Consider the following 18,129-nt stretch of genomic DNA (forward strand, 5'->3'; position numbering starts at 1 on the left):
GCCCCATAACGTAAAACCATTCCAATATGTTTATATTCCAATCTCCTGACGTCAAATTTGCGTAACCACGGACGCAAGCACCGGGCGGTCACCCGCGGGGTTGTCTGAACAGAGCAATCAAACGCTCTCCTCGTTCATAGGAGGTCACTTTTGCTTGCTTGAAAAACGAATAACATTGCCTACACTGAGCGGCTTGTCGTATCTCATTGGCTGACAAGAGGCGAGGGGAACGCTCGAGTGGAGAGGGATTCGCTGGGGCAGAGCCAATGCACTGAAAATAGATAACCGGATGAAGAGAGTGGTGCCGGCGTCGGCGATTGGTCGGCTTTACCTTAATTAGCTTGTGGTGGTTGGTCGAAAATCACGGCGGCATGCAACGGAAGCTTAAGAATGACGCTAAAACGGACCCTCAGCAAAGAAGAGTTGGCAGAATGAGGTGGTAAACGTGCCGAAAGTGCTCGAAAACGTTACACGGCCACACAAGAAGCTTTATTATACGCAAATACACCCATGCTCTCCAGCAGGTGCGAGTAGCCAACGTCTCAGCGATTGGCGGCAGCCATCTTTTATTCCTTTCGCAACGGGGCAGCCTGCGGCTATTCCGAAGAAAATTCAGTTTTGTTCGGTACATTATTGCATCTTTATCGCGTACACGTCAGTTTGACGCGATGAGTTTGTGCGGTTTTGTGACGTCGCGTGACAGGCAGGTGAAGTGGGTGCAGCCCGAAAACTTTTTACCAATAGCCGAGTGCTAATGGTGAAAAGGGGTCGAATCAGAAATAACTGTTTTTCTTTTTTCTGTCAAATCATGCATAATCAGTGTGTAGACATCATATCAGATGGGGAAGTATCGCGGTTTTCGTGGCGTCGCGTGACAGACAGGTGAAGTTGGGGTGGTCGAAAAAGTTTTTGACCAATCGTGGAGGGCTGATAGCAGAATTGGAATAGAAGAGTTTGGAATAGTTTTACGTTATGGCGCCCCTGAACTGGGGGAAGGGTACTGGTCGAGCTTCTTTGTAGCAACTGTTACCCTGTCTTCCTCACCACCATTTGTGAGTCTCATGTGCGTGTTGTGGAAAATAAGCACTAACTCAAGCTCCTAACTCATCTGCATAGGTGCAGTCCAATGACTTCACCATTGGCACGGTGGTCTTAGGTGGTGCTGTTTCACTGCCGGCAGCTTTCTTAAAGGGTCGTGCTCGGTCTCAAACACTAAGTTGACGAGCTTCGTCTACAGTGGAGTGGTGACCACCTTGTCATATGCGCACAGTAACGTTAAACGTATGCTACGCGCTACAACTTTCAAAGTCTGTCGCACAGTTCACAAGGACTTGAACAGAGCTCTTAAGGCCTTGAGGGCTGAAACACATCTGGACCAGTGTCTTAGAATTTTATCATCTGTGAAGTGGCAATCGTCTAGTTTTTCTAGCGTCTTCTTTATTTGTTTCTTCTTTCAACTTTTATTCTCTTTACCCTCTTTCCCCAGCACAAGCTAACGAGCCGGTACTTACACTGGCTAACCTCCCAGTCTTTCCATCCCTTTTGTCTCTCTCGTGTCATATGCACTCAATGCACTGTATAGGTTCCACAGGAGCAACTGTTTTATTTATTTATTTATTTATTTATTTATTTATCGTGCGAAGTACGCTGGGCAAACATCGCACAAATTAGGATTTCTCGGTAACTCTTATATTTTTTTCTGTATTGTTTGTTTAACGGATTCTCTCCGTGTAGGGGGCAGAGGTAAAGGCAAAATGCCTGACAGAGCCTCTGCGCCCCTACAGTTCAAGGCAGCATTACATATCATTCACATACATATTTGTCGAACATATCTTTTACAGCACACAGCAACGAAAAATTCAATTATTCAGAACACATGTCTCCAAAGCATTACTTTTGATTCAACGGGATAGATTTCGAAAAAGCAGAAGATACATACGCAATAAGTATTACATAACAATAAAATTGGCTTACACCAGAAGTCAACAAAGAAAATAAAACCATAGAATCACTTGCTCGAGAATAAATAGCACATACAGTAAGTAGATCAGTACATAGAAACATTTCAGAAAAAAAACGAAGGTTTAGACTGATACATAATGTAAATGCCGAAACAATGGCAAACATGAGTTACAAGCGCTGAGAAAAATCTGTAACATAACTGAGGTTACATGTGTTATCAGGGATGAGCACAAGTTACTCAAAATGAAAATGCAATGTCACTGCTCACTAATAGGTTTTTACAGTCATTTTTGAAGCTGTGGAAGGATTGTGTGTATTGCACGTTAAAGTTATTACTGTTTAATATATTAATCGTTCGATAATTCAATGTTTGCTTTCCGTAATTAGTTCTTGTGGCGGGCTTTACATAGTGTGGTTTACGTATTGGGTATGAGGTGCAACTGTCGACAGGTATTGTGTGCAGCCTATTTTTATATATCCACTGGAGTAGTTTGAAATAATAAACTTGATCTGCTTTAAGCATGCTATATTTAATGAAGAGCGGTTTTGTTCGGAGTCCTCGTTTGTCACCCACATAGTTTTCACACATTCTCAATATTTTCTTTTGTACAAGGATTAGTTTGTTGTAGTTTGAAGCTGTCGTAGTTCCCTAGACTAAAATGCCATAACTGAGTTTTGAATAGAAAAGTGAGTAATATAATGTTTGTTTCAACCAGGTGGGTAGTATATTTTGTATTTTATACATGCAGCCAGTAACTCGAGATAGCTCACTTTTTAATTTGTCAACATGAGTATTCCAAGTAAGGTCCTCTGTAAACCATACGCCCAAGAACGTTTGCTCTGTAACTTGTTCCAGTAACGTGTCCTCAAAGTGCAAGTCAATTTGCTGGCTTAAAAATAATATATTTGGTTTTGCTTGTGTTTAAACTCAGCCGGTTGCTCTTAAGCCACCTGGAGAGGTGTAAGAGGTAACTGTTAGCTGATGAATCTATGACCTCTTTTGTAGTGCCAGTAAAGAAGATATTAGTGTCGTCAGCATACATTATTATTTCAGGGGAGTTTGGTATCGACGTTATATCATTTATGTATACAAGAAATAAGAGGAGTCCTAAAATTGATCCTTGAGGAACGCCATATTCGACTTTCAATTTTTGCGATACCAGATTGTCGACGCATACATACTGATACCGATTTGAGAGATATGATGTAATTAAATTCTGTGCTACTTCTCGAACACCATACGCAGCAAGCTTCTTTAAGAGGATATCGTGCTGCACAGTGTCAAATGCTTTTTTTAAATCCAAGAAAATCCCCAGAGTGAGCAGTTTGTTCTCAATATTTTCAATTATTTTGTCCTTTATGTTTGTTAAAGCTAGTTCTGCAGACTTATCCTTTTGAAAGCCATACTGCGACTTCGTGATTATTTTGTGTTTATGAAAAAAAGACGTAAGCCTATCATTAATAACACGCTGAAATATCTTGGAGAACACCGGCAAAACAGATATCGGCCTGTAGTTGGTAAGCTTTTTCTCATCGCCAGCCTTGTAGACAGGGGTGACCTTTGCTATTTTTAGTTCATCTGGGAACTCGCCGCGTGTAAGCATCTCATTTATTATATAGGTTAATACAGGACTTATAAGATGAGCGACATACTTGACAGGTAAGGCCTTTATTTCGTCTTCCCCGCCTGCAGCTTTGTTTTCTAGGGTCATGATAATTGCTTCAATTTCAGTAGGAGTCGCTGGTGTAAGCATAATGGAATCAACCTGCCCTGCAGTCATGAAAATATCCGCTTCCAAGTCTTGTCCACCATATACCCCTGTGCTAACAAAGTGTCGATTCATTTCATCAACAAGCTGTTGCCCAACTACACTGGCATTATCGATTTCAATTTCATTCACGATATGCGTTTTCCGCCCTCGTCCGGTTATATCGTTCACTGTATTCCACAGCCTACGTTGATCGTTTTGAATTTTGTAAAATTTTCTTTCATAATAATCATCCCTTGCCTTTTTCAAATCGAAGTTTAATTTATTTCTGAATTTTTTAAACTCAGTCAATATGTCACAATTACGAGACCTAATGAAACTGTGGTACAAATTATTTTTTTTTACGTATTCGTTTGTATAAGTCCGCAGTTATCCATGGTTTTCTAACTTTTTTATTTCTTTTTTTCTGCTTTCGCAGAGGGAAGGCTGTATTGTAGCACTGTTTAAATTTATCCAAGAATATCTTGCACGCAGTTCTGGGGTTAGGCTCATCATAAACGGCCTGCCAGCTTTCTTGGTTGATAAGGCAGCTGAACATGTTTAGCGTAGTTTCGTTTACCGTGCGGAGCAAGAGGTTTCCTTCATCATTATGGTGTTCCTTGTAGGATGCATTTGTTAGGCAAAACATGGGCAGGTGATCGCCGATGTCATTCAAGATTACACCAGCGGAAAGATCATCGCTATCTATGTTTGTGACGCAGATGTCAAGGGATGTGGCCGTGTCAACGGTCACCCTAGTGGGCAGTGTTATCACATTGTTGCACGCGTACTGGTGAACAGCGTCTCGAAATGTGTTAGCATGTAAATTACCGGATATTGTGTCAATATTTATATCTCCAAGGATCATAAACGGCGCATTCGCCGAGCTAAAAGAGCTAAGTGAATTTTCAAAAAATGACATGAATTCAGATACGCAGCCAGAAGGTGGCCTGTACACGGCGCAGACAATGGTGTTAAGCACTTTCACCGATAAGCTCTCGACATTTTCATCTATTCTGCACATGCTGTCTAATACCTTGTGCGGTAAATTATCTTTTACGTAAATGGCTATCCCACCACCTCTTTTGTTTTTTCTACTTATGCTTTCCCATTTGTAACCTTGAAGGTAAGGGGGTTCGATTTCATCTGACAGCCAAGTTTCCGTGAGTACTATAACGGTAAATTTTAAGCTAAGTGACTGCAGAAACATTTCAATATCTTGAACCTTATTTTTAAGGCTTCTCATATTTAGATGAATTGCTGAAAACTTTATTTCGCCTTTTTTGTATTTTTCATTAAAATGATCACATTCATAATAGTGGCATTCCTGTGGTATGTCTTCCATTTGAGCTGTTTTGCACTGTACAGCTTGTACAGTTTTTTTATACAATTATCTTCTCTATGTCAGCAACGCTGCTAATTCTGTGGCTTGTGGTTCGCTCGTCCTTACGGGCAAAAATTTTCCCGCCAGTCACCCACACAAACTTCCATCCTGCTACTTTTTTCTAGGCGATCGCAGCACCCAGAATTCTCTTGTTTGAGCGGGTCAGATGCTCGTTCACATAGATGGATGCGCCTTCTTCGGCTAGAAAATCAGAGCAGTAAACGTTTGCGCTACAAGGAGTTTAAATTCGCCCTTGAAGTTGCTGTCGGAGACATCTATACCGACTTTCGAAATATCTTTTTTTTTCCTCGCCGCTCTACCCAAGCCAGACTTATAAGATCTGTAAAACTCAATCAGCAGCACTCCCCCACATGCTATGGGAGTGCAAACATGAAGACCCAGACCTTAATCCCGGGACCCTCTCGTCGAGATGGCATGCCGTCCTGCGCAGCTCCCATCTCGACGACCAACTTTGGGCGACCCAGCAGGCCTAGGAAGCGGCGAAGAGGCAAGATCTCGACATCCCATCGTGGGAGGCCTAGGCCCAACCGACTAAACTGCTGGTTCTCATTAAAGTTCTCTCTCTCTCTCTCTCTCTCTCTCTCTCTCTCACCGCTCTGAAGTCTAGAACCCAAAGAGAACATGTGCGTGCTCTGTTTTACAATGTTTCAGTGAAGCCGAACGACCTACTGAAGACATCGCAGGCTGTAGGCAGATTGCCGAGAATGCTTTGGTTCCCTAATATGGAGCAAAAAACTTAAGAGGACGCTTTAGCTCGGGCCCAACTCCGACACGGGCTATTCAAATACATGTAAAAGGCAAATACGCTTTTCTGATATACCCAATGGACCAATTTTAATTAAATGTGTTGCATTTGAGAGAGATGGTTAAATTATAGTGACTCTATGAAGTAGAATTTCGATTTAAGGCCTGAATTTTGTAGAAAGAATTTTCAAAAATTCGAAAGTTCGAAAAAGATAAAAGCACAACGTTTGCAAATTATTAACTCTTCATCAAGAACAGATATCACGGTTCTGTAAACTGCATCAATTAGATCATCCAAAGCGGAGAAATTCAATATGTCAACTTATGTATCACGGGAATTTGTTACGTTGTGTACAAGGTTTCTCTAAAATCTGTATTTCCATATTACTAAATTTTTTTGAGATTCACATGTAACATATGAATTTTGTTCGCTTTAGTAGTACTATGAGATGCAATTTACAGAATTGTGATATCACTTTTCATTGGTGGGTGACAGAGTTGTAAACTTGTGAGAGTTGACAATATTTAGTAATATACTGACAACCTGACTCAAAAATTCGAAACCAACACTCACTAGGTTTTAAGTTTTTCTTTTAAGTGAAACAAACCTCGTCAAGTTTGGTGCAGTGGTTGCCGAGAAAAACGAATTCTCCTTTTACACGCATTTAGATAGAAGCACCCGAGCTAAAGCTTCCTCTTAAGCCAGATAGCAGAGTTAGCCTCGTGGGAGCATGATGCAGATTTAGCCACGTCCTGTCCTTGTCGCTGTCGCAGCCGTCCTTGTGCTGTTCTTTGTAAGGCACCATGCACCCCCATGGACGGACTCACGCTATACCCTATTTGAAAGTACAAACTCATTCTTTTCCTGCGGTACCAACCACAATTTCCCTGTTTTGTGAAAAGTGGAACGCGCGGCTTCTGTTGGCAACGTGCGCTCTTGAACGTACATCTCGCGAGTGGTCTCTGCTTAAAGTAGGAAAGCTCTAGTGAAAGAAAAGTCGTCCTATTTACAAACAAAAAAAGAAACATAAATACTGAGGGTCCACGTTTTCATTTCTTTTTCTTGCTGTTTTACTGATTTGTGATCACCGTAAAGAAAGAAAGACAGGGGGGATTCCTTTCTTTCTTTCTTTCTTCAAGATAATTCACTCAAGCAAGTTTTCTTCGGTGACGTGGTAAAATGCATGCAGTGCACGCTTAACAAAGGCTTAACAAGGACACTGCAGTGAAGTAGGCATTACCAAAACAAACATCTTTCAACAGAAATTTAAAAAAACACGTAGGTCTATAATGAATAAACACAACACAAACATAAACGATGATTTATTTGCAGAAAGGCGGAGAAGCCGTCGGCCTCAGCTAGCTTGCTTTGGCCAGGTACTCCGGTTTACGGAAAGTAGACGGGGAACGAAAAGAGTGATGAGCGATGACGAGGAAGAAGAACGTATGTACGCGTCCACTACGCTGCGACATCGCTAAGGCCGTGTATCCACTGTCTCTTGTAAAAAATGCTAGAGCTGCGCTTACAGTCACTAGCTCTTGCACAACTTGCACCAGGCTAAGGACCCGAAACAAGGTCTTCTAACATAACGGTCGGCTACCGAGGAGTTAAGTCGAAGCGACCAGCTCCTACCCTTCTCGTGCGTACGCGGGGCAAACGCAAGACACGTGCGCAAACGTTTCAGGTGCAATACCCGCAATTTGGATCAATGCCACTGCGACCAACGAGGTGTGCATGGCGCCGGGTGAACGCAACACTAGGGTGAATGTGGGCCACCACACTTATATTCTTGCGTTTGAGCTTGATGAACCTTGGGAATTTTATTTGTGGGTCACTCGTGCGCCGTTCATCTCAGTGCGCGAACCACTGGTTCGTGCACTGAGAAGAAAACAAAACAAAAAAAAACAGCTAATGAATGCTTCGAGGGGAAGGTGTTGCGCTTTGCAAGTTTGTTTACACAATATGCGCTTGACAGCAACCTCCACGAGAAAGCGACTCGAGGAATGCCATATCGAGTGCACAGTGTTTTGGATTACAAATGTATTGCAACGCCCCTTTAAGAGAGGCCAGAACAAATTAAGCAAGTTCACGGCTTCTTGCAGCTATTAGGGTCTTAAATAAGCTATCAACAACTCATTGGAATAACGAAAAACTTGTCGTGGACCTCGGAAATTAAGTAACCTGGTTCCTGGCTGGCACGCAGGGAAGAATGCACAAGTCTGAGAGAAAACATTGCAAGATGACAAAGATAATAAAACAGTTCCAATTTCAGTTGTTATAGACCTAACACAGACAATTATTCAATTTTTCCTAGCTATTTAGAAGTGCGAGATAATGGCAGGGGCACGGAGGCAAATTTAGTAAAAGCGACCTTATCAAATTCAAGTTTATTTGCCAGACAATATGCTGGAAGGTCCGCTGGGCTAAAAGCCGTGGCAAGGGCTTGGCGGTGCCCAGGGGACCGCTACATGGCAGCAGCTATACGAAGTGCACAGGTAGAGGCTAAGATACGCTGTGACAGATTGCCTGTAGTCCATTCCGCTGTTCGATGTCGCTCTTAGTGCGCCAGATTAGGATGAACGGTTGTTTCTTATTATAGCATTACATTAACCATTATGCGACACCTCGTGGTGCACTTGTAAGCTTATATAAATCTATGCCTAACGGTGTACTTATCGTTACGGATGAGTGCTAACTGGTACGAACTGTGCTCCCGAAAGTTCGGCTACAGATACACTCGAGGTGGTTCATCAAGCCATGTTCCGTAGTAATTTTTTTTAATTCCGTTTTACTTTTTCTTCACTTTTTTTGATTTGGTGTTTATTTCTTTCAAACGAAAGGGGAAGCCAAGGCAAAAGGCGGTAGGCCTGACTAGGCCTTCGCTCCCTGTTTCAGACAAGCAGCACACACATTCAGCGCACATATAACAACAAAATACGCGTGTATATCAAATATGCAACTGGATATAAAATAACAGATAATACATTGATTATGTACATAGAAAACAACTATGACGATGCATCAATACACCTGAATATTCATGCATAGAAAAGATCACAAAACAAATACTTGTACTACAATGTGTACAATCCTACAGCGAGTACAACTATATAGGAAATTCATTGGAATATTGCGTGATATTCTTTTTAAATACTTTTGCTGAAGTCGAGAATTTCCACATCTAGTGAAGTTTGGTCGATTGCAAATGGTGCCTGAGAGGTTAATTTCTGTTTCATGTAGTTAGTCCGACTGATAGGTAATAATTTCGTGCGGCCTCTCAGTGGTTCATTCCGGCAGGCCTGTCAGGCAGAGTGACATAAAGTTTGTTTAGGTGAATATATTGCAGTAGACGATAGTAATCAATTTGATGTGCAGGTGAAATAGTACATCTCCTGAATAAGGCTTCTGTATGCAAATTCTGCGGTCTGCCATAATGACCTTCAATGGCTCTAAGGGCTTATTTTTTCTTTTTTGCAGAACAAGCAACCTATCTAGGTTTTCAGATAAAGTGGTTCCCCACACAAGAATAAAATATATTTTGGAATGAAAAAAGAGTATAGTACATAGAAATTACATATTGGGATCTACGAACCTTACGTGCCAAAACCCCCTATATGATAATGAGGCACGCCGTAATGGGGGATTGCGGATTAATTTTGACCACCTGGGGTTCTTTAACATGCACCCAATGCATGGTACACGAGCGTTTTTTGCAATACGCCCCCATCGAAATGCGAACGCCGTAGTCTGGAATCTAGCCCACTACCTAGGGCTCAGATAGAGCAACGGCCTATCCGCGAAGACGCCACGGAGGGCATGTTGCGTATAGAAGCCTGGGTTAGTTGCATTGTGCGATGCGTTATGCTCTTATATCGCTTATTCCTTTTTCGGGCAGAGTAGTCACCGGCAGGTGAAGGTTCTTGGTGCGACCGTGCATCAATTGATAGTGTAATACGTGACGGAGAAAACGGGAAAAATGCGGGTCTCCTTTTCAAATTTCAGCTTTTTTGAAATTGCCACCACCTTATCATGGCCATGGAAGCGGCGCTTATACACCGCACAGGCCCCACTATGTGGTTTAAGATGATAGTAGAGCCGCGCTACAGTCTAAAAAGCAGTCTAAAGTTCACGTCGCTCTGAGTATACCTTATAGGGACGAACATTATGTAACAGCGGCACCAAGTGTTGCGTTACGCCATGCATAACGTGACGCTTGGAGCTTAAGTTGAAGGCATATTGCCCCTGCAGTCTTTTATAACATCGATTCATGTTGTAAAATCTAACGACAAATAGCAAAAATACCTTGGCCCACGCGTCTCTTGCACTTATATATATACGGTAAATAATAGCGCAGCGCACCTAAAAAAAATTGAATGTTCACCTTTATATATGTGACTGTGTCTCTTGTCTGGTAACGGTTACTGCGTTTTGATGTTACTGAGCCCCATTATAAAGGGTTGCTGCTTTGTCTAGTTAGTAAATGTCACTAACGGTGTTCTTTTTAACTGCAGTTACTAACACGTTAGTAAAATGTGACAATCACTTCACAAAATGCAGTACGCAATTACAATGTTTTCTCTTTTTTTTTAAGCAATGGACGTTGTTTTAATGAAACCTTCGACGACAGCAGGTTTTTGAAGCAGCTTCTGCGCTCACGCAAATCGCCTCAACTGAGGGTGCCATGGGGTACTGAGTTGCAGAGCGTGTTGTATATGCCACCAAATGCAGTGTGGGAATGCTGAAACTACGACACAGTTCACAACGCAAATTCGTTTCCCCTCCGAATGGAGAATCGGATTGGATTGGAGCAAACTTCATTTGTGCCTGCAGTTGGGCGCTCGCGCGCCCCGACGAAGGCCTGCGTCGACTACGAGGTTGCCGTTAGTCGGCGCGGGTCTCCCGCTCGCCGTTGCCGGCTCGCTGGGCTCCCCGCCTTTCGAGCGCCCCGAGGACCTGCTGGACGGCCCAGAGCTGTTGGTCTTGGTCGTAGTTCTTCGCGGCTGCCTCGAGCCGCGGCGGGGTCGTTCTTGATCTTGCTGCAAGAAATAAACGAGGCATGTCGAACGCGCTTTTGTGTACTTGGCCCAGATACGGAAGCGTGGAGTGTAGTATCGTGCGTCCTGCGTATAATTAGGCGGCCGACCCCGCTAGAGCAACCCGCGTCTGTTCGACGCGTCGGGGCTCGTTATGCTCGCGTGTCTGCACGACGGGAACTGCCAGGGAGTTTCGAGCGGTATACGGATGGGGCACGCGAGCCACGGCTGTCATGGAAAAAAGCTGATGATGCGATTTTGTGCTCCCGTTGCCGGAAATGGAGATGGTTGTGCAGGTGTAGTGCCCGAGTGCCCGTGCGTTCTAGCTGCCTTTACGATAGGTGCACCCTTATTATTTTTCTTTCTTCCTTTTTCAGGTTCCCTGCGTAATCGTCACAGGTTGGCCACACACAGCTCCATATGCGCCGGCGGTCGCTTAAGAAATCACTGGTATCAAAAACCCAGGTTTGTCGTGCCCGTCTCTCTCTCTCTCTCTCTCGATCTTTCTTTTGGCTCATACTTGCATACGGAGCCGTTCATTTATTCTCTGTTCTAAGGCCGATATCTTAAGGATTCATCTAGTAATGCCCACGAAGCAAATGTTCGTAATGTCAGTGAGGCCCGCGTTCTCTCTCTATTCCATCTTGATCTACGAACCTTGTTCCCGGTCACACGAATAAACGACTTGTTTTTAGTAGCTCGAAGGTCGGCCTCCCCGCACCCAGAAGAAAAATTCGACTTGCGATTACACGATTTATTCACGTAACATTAACATATGTCTTTACGAAAGTTATACTTCCACTTGTTACTTTGCTAAACCTTCCCTTTTTATTTTCTTTCCTTTTGGTAAGATGTCATGCGCTTGCATCGGAATGCATTACTTCGCCAAAATCCTGTACCTCACACATCAATAAAACGGCTCGAATCATCCTCGACACGGAAAAAAAAGGGAAAAAAAAAGAAAGAAAAGCAACGAGCTGGTATTCAGTGGACTGCGTTCGGCAAAGCGGCGTTTGCCTATGCGGCGCTTTGGGAAGTGACGGCTTTATAGGCGACAAACCTAGGCGGAGCGAACGAAGTACGTGCGTCCGGCACCCTGTTTATCTTCTGCGTTTCCATTTGTTTATTTTTCTTCCCTCTCTCTTTTTTTTTAACAGGACCGTACCAGGAAGATGAAATATGGACTTGTTCCGCGAAGCGAGACGCGAAACGAACGCGAGATTTCCCTGCTGACGCGCATAAAGTTGGGGGTTCGTGCCTCACCCGGTATACTCTTTTACACATGCGCATGAAAAAAAAAGAGAGAGAGAAACACTCAAAACACACACGAAAGGCAGGCGCCAACGCGAGTTGTGTGCTTGAGTCAAACACTTCCCTTCGTCTGTTGACGAGAGCAAGAGTGAACGGCTTGAGAAAGGAGAGAGAGAGACAAAATAGAAAGTAAAAAAAAAGGCACGCGAAACGCGTACCGGCGTGACGATTACGGATTTTCCGCGAGGTTACGCTCCGGTGGTGCCGAAAACGCGTGTCCGCCACCTGCCCAAGTTGCGTACGGCGAAGCACGAGACCCGGCGCTTGCTGCGGCTAGGTCACAAGCTGACGAAAACGCAGAATGAGACGAAATAAGGTAACGTAATTGCTGTACGGGCCGAGCATCGCGGCGTGCACAAGGACCGCCGCAGCATCGGCTGCTCGTGTTCGTAGCAGACGCACCGCAAGAGAACGCCCCGTCTGTTGTTGCGCCGCGCCCTCTATGCGCATCCGTGTAGCAAATGCACGCGCTCCATTTCCGACGCGGGATGGGCGTCGCCGTGGTCACTGCCTCGTCACGGACACGCATCTGAGTGGAGGCCGTTTTGTAGGAGGTCTCGAGTACGGCTCTGAAAACAGCACGCGTGGTTCCAGAGAAAGCGATGCGTGCAATGGTGGCAGAATAGGAAAGCGCGCCCGGTGATGTATACTGTCACAATGGCGGCAAGGACCCTGAGGAGAAGAAAACGGCCAGACGCTCACGTTCGAGGCCAACGTGGCATACCTGTATTCTGAAGACATATGTACTTAAGGCGCAGCCTTTTGCGACAGCACGATCTTAGACCGCAGCCCTACCTTACTTCAAGTTTTCGTGAGGCGTTTTTCCCGCACGTTAAGGTATAACCCGCCCCCCCCCCCCCCCCCCCACTGCGGTTGCAATAAATAAAATCAGCATCGCGGACCAGTCGTTTAGGCACTTCTGCATCGAACACGGAGTGCCATTTCCTGTGCCCGAGAGAAATGAATATCCCGTGAATTCATGTACTTCACTTCTCCGCGTTTACTCGCTGAAATGAGTGAGCGCTATGTGACCCGTCGGGCACAGGCTGAGGAAACGACGAAATGTCAACACTAAGGCAAGCAAGCTACATGCACAACATCATGCGGACACTCGTACTATCATTGGACGAGCATCCTTTCGGATGGGCACAAAAAAAATCAGTGGTGATTTCAAATTGAAATTGAATTTTATTTTTTGAGCGTATATATATGTATATATATACACGAGAAGGAAGGTTGTTAGTTTTTTATTTATTTATTTATTTATTTATTTATTTATTTATTTATTTATTTATTTATTTATTATACCTCAAAGATCCCTGAACAGGACATTACATGAGGGGTGGGCACATTCAAAGAACGGCGTGTCAAGTTAGGTAATATGACTTGAAAGATGGTCTTCGATGGCAACTTTGAAACGAGAAGTGTCAGTGATGAGGGCGATGTCAGAAGGAAGGGTATTCGATTCACGGGCTGTCTATAGAAAAAAAAGAACGCTGATACATAGTGGAATGGGTGCGTCGTAGATGCACAGCATTAGGATGTGTCTGGCGGGAAAAACGATAGGCTGGAATGATGACCTAGTTACCTGTGGGCTGCAAATGAAAGAACAAAAAAAAATAAAAGAAGACGAGCACTTATGCGGCGGTAGGTGAGCGAGGGAAGACACAACCTGGATTTTAAGGCTTAAACACTTGTGTTATAGGAGTGGTCAGAAAGTATGAATCGGGCCGCTCGGTTCCGAACCGATTCAATGGTATGAATCATATTAACATTAACATTGTCATAAATAGCACAAGCATATTCTAGTTTAGTTCGGATTAAGGTTTTATATGCTAGTAGTTTGACTGAGGGAGATGCTGATGACAAGTTACGGCGTAGATACTAGAAATCGGTTGCAGGAATTAGGTAACTGATTTATATGATGGATCCAAGATAAGTCACTAGATATATGCACTCCTAGGTATTTAAATGTTTCACACTGTGTTAAAGTGCCGTTGTTAAGGGAGTAGGATGGTACTACATAATTACCACGTCGATGAAAGCACACGTGAGAACACTTACTGATATTGAGAGACATGTACCATTTGCTGCACCATGCCTGGATTTGGAGGAGGTCTTCCTGAAGAGCGGAGCAGTCTGAAGCATTTGTTACTTGTCGGTATAAAACGCAATCTTCCGCGAAAAGGCGTATGTTGGATGATAAGTTAAGTGGAAGGTCATTAATAGTAAAACATAAATACCCAAGAAAGTGAATGGGAAAACAGCGCCGTGGTAGCTCAACTGCTATACCATCGCACGCGTAATGCGAAGACGTGAGATCGTTCCCCACCTGGGGCAGTTGTTTTGTCATACTAGATTTAGCCCTAGGGGTGTTAGCCAGCGCCACTCAAAGCCATCGTGGAACCTTTTTTGTCCTATCGTGGCACGTAACAAGTGAACTTACGAGAGCAGATAGGTGACTAACAAGCCCTCATACGGTACATCAAGGCAACCCGATTCGAGACTTTATATATATATATATATATATATATATATATATATATATATATATATATATATATATATATATATATATATATATATATATATATATATGGCACCCGGTGCATGCAGCTATTAATGGGAACTTTTTCTCAGCACCAGCTGCAAATGGTGTGTGGCATTTCGGGGACCACTTTCTCCTCTTCCTTTCTGGACAACGATGCGAGGAAAGCGGCTGCGAGAGAAACTGTGCCAGGGCGCATCTGCTTCCTCTCTTTCGGAAAGGGAGGGAGGGGGGGGGGCGCTTCCGAAATTTCGGCGCGCGCGCTCTCCAGCATGCCTCGCGATCACTGATCCTGGCAACTCGGCCGCGCGAGCCAGTGAATGCCTGCGTGCAGTTCCTTCAAGCGCGCTCTCAGTTGACGACACGATGCTGCCGTGATGCCTGCGTCCCTCGCACTAATATGCGGTGCCTTGCTGGTGCTCTGCAGCTTCGCCAAGTAGCAGACTGATTTCGCTGTTCACTACGAACTCGTCTTCTCTTCTCGCTTCCCCGCATCACAGTCGCAAGTGTGAAGCTTTAACGCGTCCATTTTATGCACGAGCACTCATCTACTCCACAAAAGCAGCCCAGCTTTTATTTTGCCGCCGCCGATTATCGGAACAAAGCTGGATTAACGCTTGGACTCCCGCAACTCGTGTCGCCAGAATTTGGCTGAATTTTTTGAATGAACAAGTATGGCGCTGTGGGTCCTTGTCATTGCCATGATTTTCATCAAGATCGTAACGTCGCAGCGGACCATCGGCGGTCTCTCAGAACAGGCGTTGGCGAGCCAGGCGGGCGTCGTCGGCCAGCTTTCTGATGGAAAGTCACCGACTTCGGCGGTCGCTTCCCAAGGTGTCGCCACGCCTGCAGTGACATCAGAGAGTGGGGATGGTGCTGATGGCGACTCGGAAGACGAGCCGGCGCTGAACGCCGAGGCCTTCGTGCAGGACACCATAGACGCCGCCTACAGAAAGGCTCTGCCCATGGTTACGAAGTTCGGCTTTGACCCCGCTGTCTCGGGCGAGTGCTCGCAAAGCCTGCTCAAGATGGCCCTGGCCTTCCGCCGCCTGGAACCATGGGCGATACGCAGTGAGTACTGATGTTTCATTTACTCCTGTTTCTCTTTCCTTCGGGCCGCGAAGCCAGCGGAGTGCCGCTGCACGATTACTTCTCTCACTCAAGCGTGAGGCCGCAAGGTTCTTGCATGCAGGCCTCGGGAAACGACTTGAACGGAACGAGGTAATGTGTGTGGTAGCCTTGATAATTTAGCCACAGAACGGGCTCGAGGGGGCCTTTTCAATGGCTAAATTGATCGTTACCACTGTGCCATGCAAGGCCATGCAAAAGTGCGGGGCAGTTCTGGCCGACCTGACGCATCATGACTATATTGTTTTCTTGAAATCAGTCGCATGAGAAACGTGTAGTGCATTAACAAGTTTTGTGCATTCCGTGTCGTGAGCTATTGTGAATTATTTTCGGAATTAACAATGATAAGCAAAAAGCACACGCAGAAATTTTACTGAAAGGGGCACGCAGACTGCGCTCACCCAGTGCAGGCTTACACGTAACCTGCGTCCAAAATCAAGAAAGGGGCTGACCAATGGAATAGCACACTGTGGTATAAAATTTGTAAACAGGGATAAAGTGTCTCAGAAAGGCTGGCCAACGTTTCGATAGGAGGACCTATCTTCGTCAAAGGCGGCCTCGTCATCATCGGCATGTTAGTTTTAAAGGGTTAGTGCACTGACGTCACGTGCAGTTGTTGAGATAGCCGATCTGTGCCAGCCTCTGTACAGCTATTATGTTGTGCGGAATGGCGTTGGTCACTTGAGCGTGGTGGTTTCGTTGGTGTTTTTTCATTACTTTTGCGGGTTTGTTCGAGGTGGTGGTGTGTGCGTCCCTTCAAGTCTTTCCTCAGCCAGCGCACGGGATTTATTGTCAAAATGTGTGAATGCAGACTCTTCGTTATGGTGCATGTTCACGCTGCTACACTCGCGCGCTCTGTCCCGCTGTGGCCTTCTTCGCGTAGTGCAGCGCTACGCGAAGAAGCGTTGCGATACGTTCGTTCACCCTCCGCTCCACAGGCTCTGAGCGCCCTACAGACAACACAGTTGGTAGGTTGAAATGCTTTTTAAATCACAATATGGTGCAGCGCTGTCTTTTCTGATAACTGTTGCATATAAATACATGATGTTGGACAGAATTCTGAATGCTTCAGGGATTCTGGGAAAGAAGTTTTGCATACATTTCGGAAAATAACTGTGTTGGCCCTACTTCCTTTAATCCATTGATACATAGATATTTTTTTGCTTGGCCATGTATATTGGGTGCCTAATTCTAGGCGAATAAAAGTGAAGCATCTTTTGAAACGTTTCTCGCACTGTCATTCATTTCCACCATATTACTTCACGTTCTTAAGGAACGTACAAGAGAGATTGCCGTCAATAGCAGCCTAACGATGTTACCCTTAAAACACACCCCGCCTTGTAGTTTAGTAACACGTTGACAGGTCAGCTGGGGCGATCGAGCTGCAAGGTCAAAGAAGAAAAATAACTGCTCCGCGTAGAGCTGAACACACCAGACCCTAAAAAAAAGTCAGACATTAGCGCCAAGCATCATTTGATGTCGCCGTCACTTCCACTTCCGGTGTGATGCCATATTTTACAAAAGCGTTCGACTGCATTAATCATTAACTTCTACTCAATAAGTTGACTAACTATGGAATTAGTGGCATTGACCTTGATTTAATTAGATCATATCTAAACTCAAGAGTTCAGTTTATACAGGTCAATAACCTCTCCTCTCACTTAAGGAACAGAAGGATAGGAGTGTCGCAAAGGGAGCCTACTTGGCCCTCTCCTTTTCAATATCTATTTTAATGATATTGTCAATATTGACAATGACACGAAATACATCATCTATGCTGATGACACTACACTACTGTTTTCCTCTCGTCATACTTCAGATTTATTAAGGACTGCTAATGCAGTACTAGATAAACTACATTTGTGGTCCGTTAAAAATGGTTTCATATAATTAACACTACTAAAACTAAAGCCATATTATTCCAAGCCAAGAACAATAACGCCAGGCTGCCTGCTGACCTCACACTTAATTTGGATAAAATTGAACTAGTGAGCTCAGTAAACAACCTAGGGATAATTTTTCACCACGATATGTCATGAAATAGTCACGTATTATCACTTGTCACTAAGCTTGCAACACGCCGCCACTTTCTAAACATGTGGGCTATGGAAGCTTCCCTACCAGTTTACCTTGGTGCTGGCGTGGGTCAATGAGCGCTTGCTTCAAATATGTTTCTTTTTGCAAAATGTGAAAGAGAAGTGGATGGTATATTATTTCCATGCTATGGCGTGAAAACGGTAACCGTGCCA

General features: G+C 44.5%; 1 protein-coding gene across 2 annotated transcripts in view; it reads left to right on the plus strand.

Annotated features, from left to right (window-relative positions):
* The first annotated feature begins 15,048 nt into the window (after nucleotides 1-15,048).
* The window catches only part of LOC135902670 (nose resistant to fluoxetine protein 6-like), a 75,426-nt gene continuing 72,345 nt past the window's right edge, over nucleotides 15,049-18,129 (plus strand). For both annotated transcript variants that reach the window (XM_065432884.2, XM_065432885.2), the window contains exon 1: nucleotides 15,049-15,823. In XM_065432884.2, the coding sequence (XP_065288956.1) occupies nucleotides 15,427-15,823 (397 nt within the window). In that variant the 5' untranslated portion in view covers nucleotides 15,049-15,426. The remainder of the gene's footprint in view (nucleotides 15,824-18,129) is intronic.

The sequence above is a fragment of the Dermacentor albipictus genome, chromosome 1, assembly GCF_038994185.2.
Source record: "Dermacentor albipictus isolate Rhodes 1998 colony chromosome 1, USDA_Dalb.pri_finalv2, whole genome shotgun sequence".
Lineage (NCBI taxonomy): Eukaryota > Metazoa > Arthropoda > Arachnida > Ixodida > Ixodidae > Dermacentor > Dermacentor albipictus.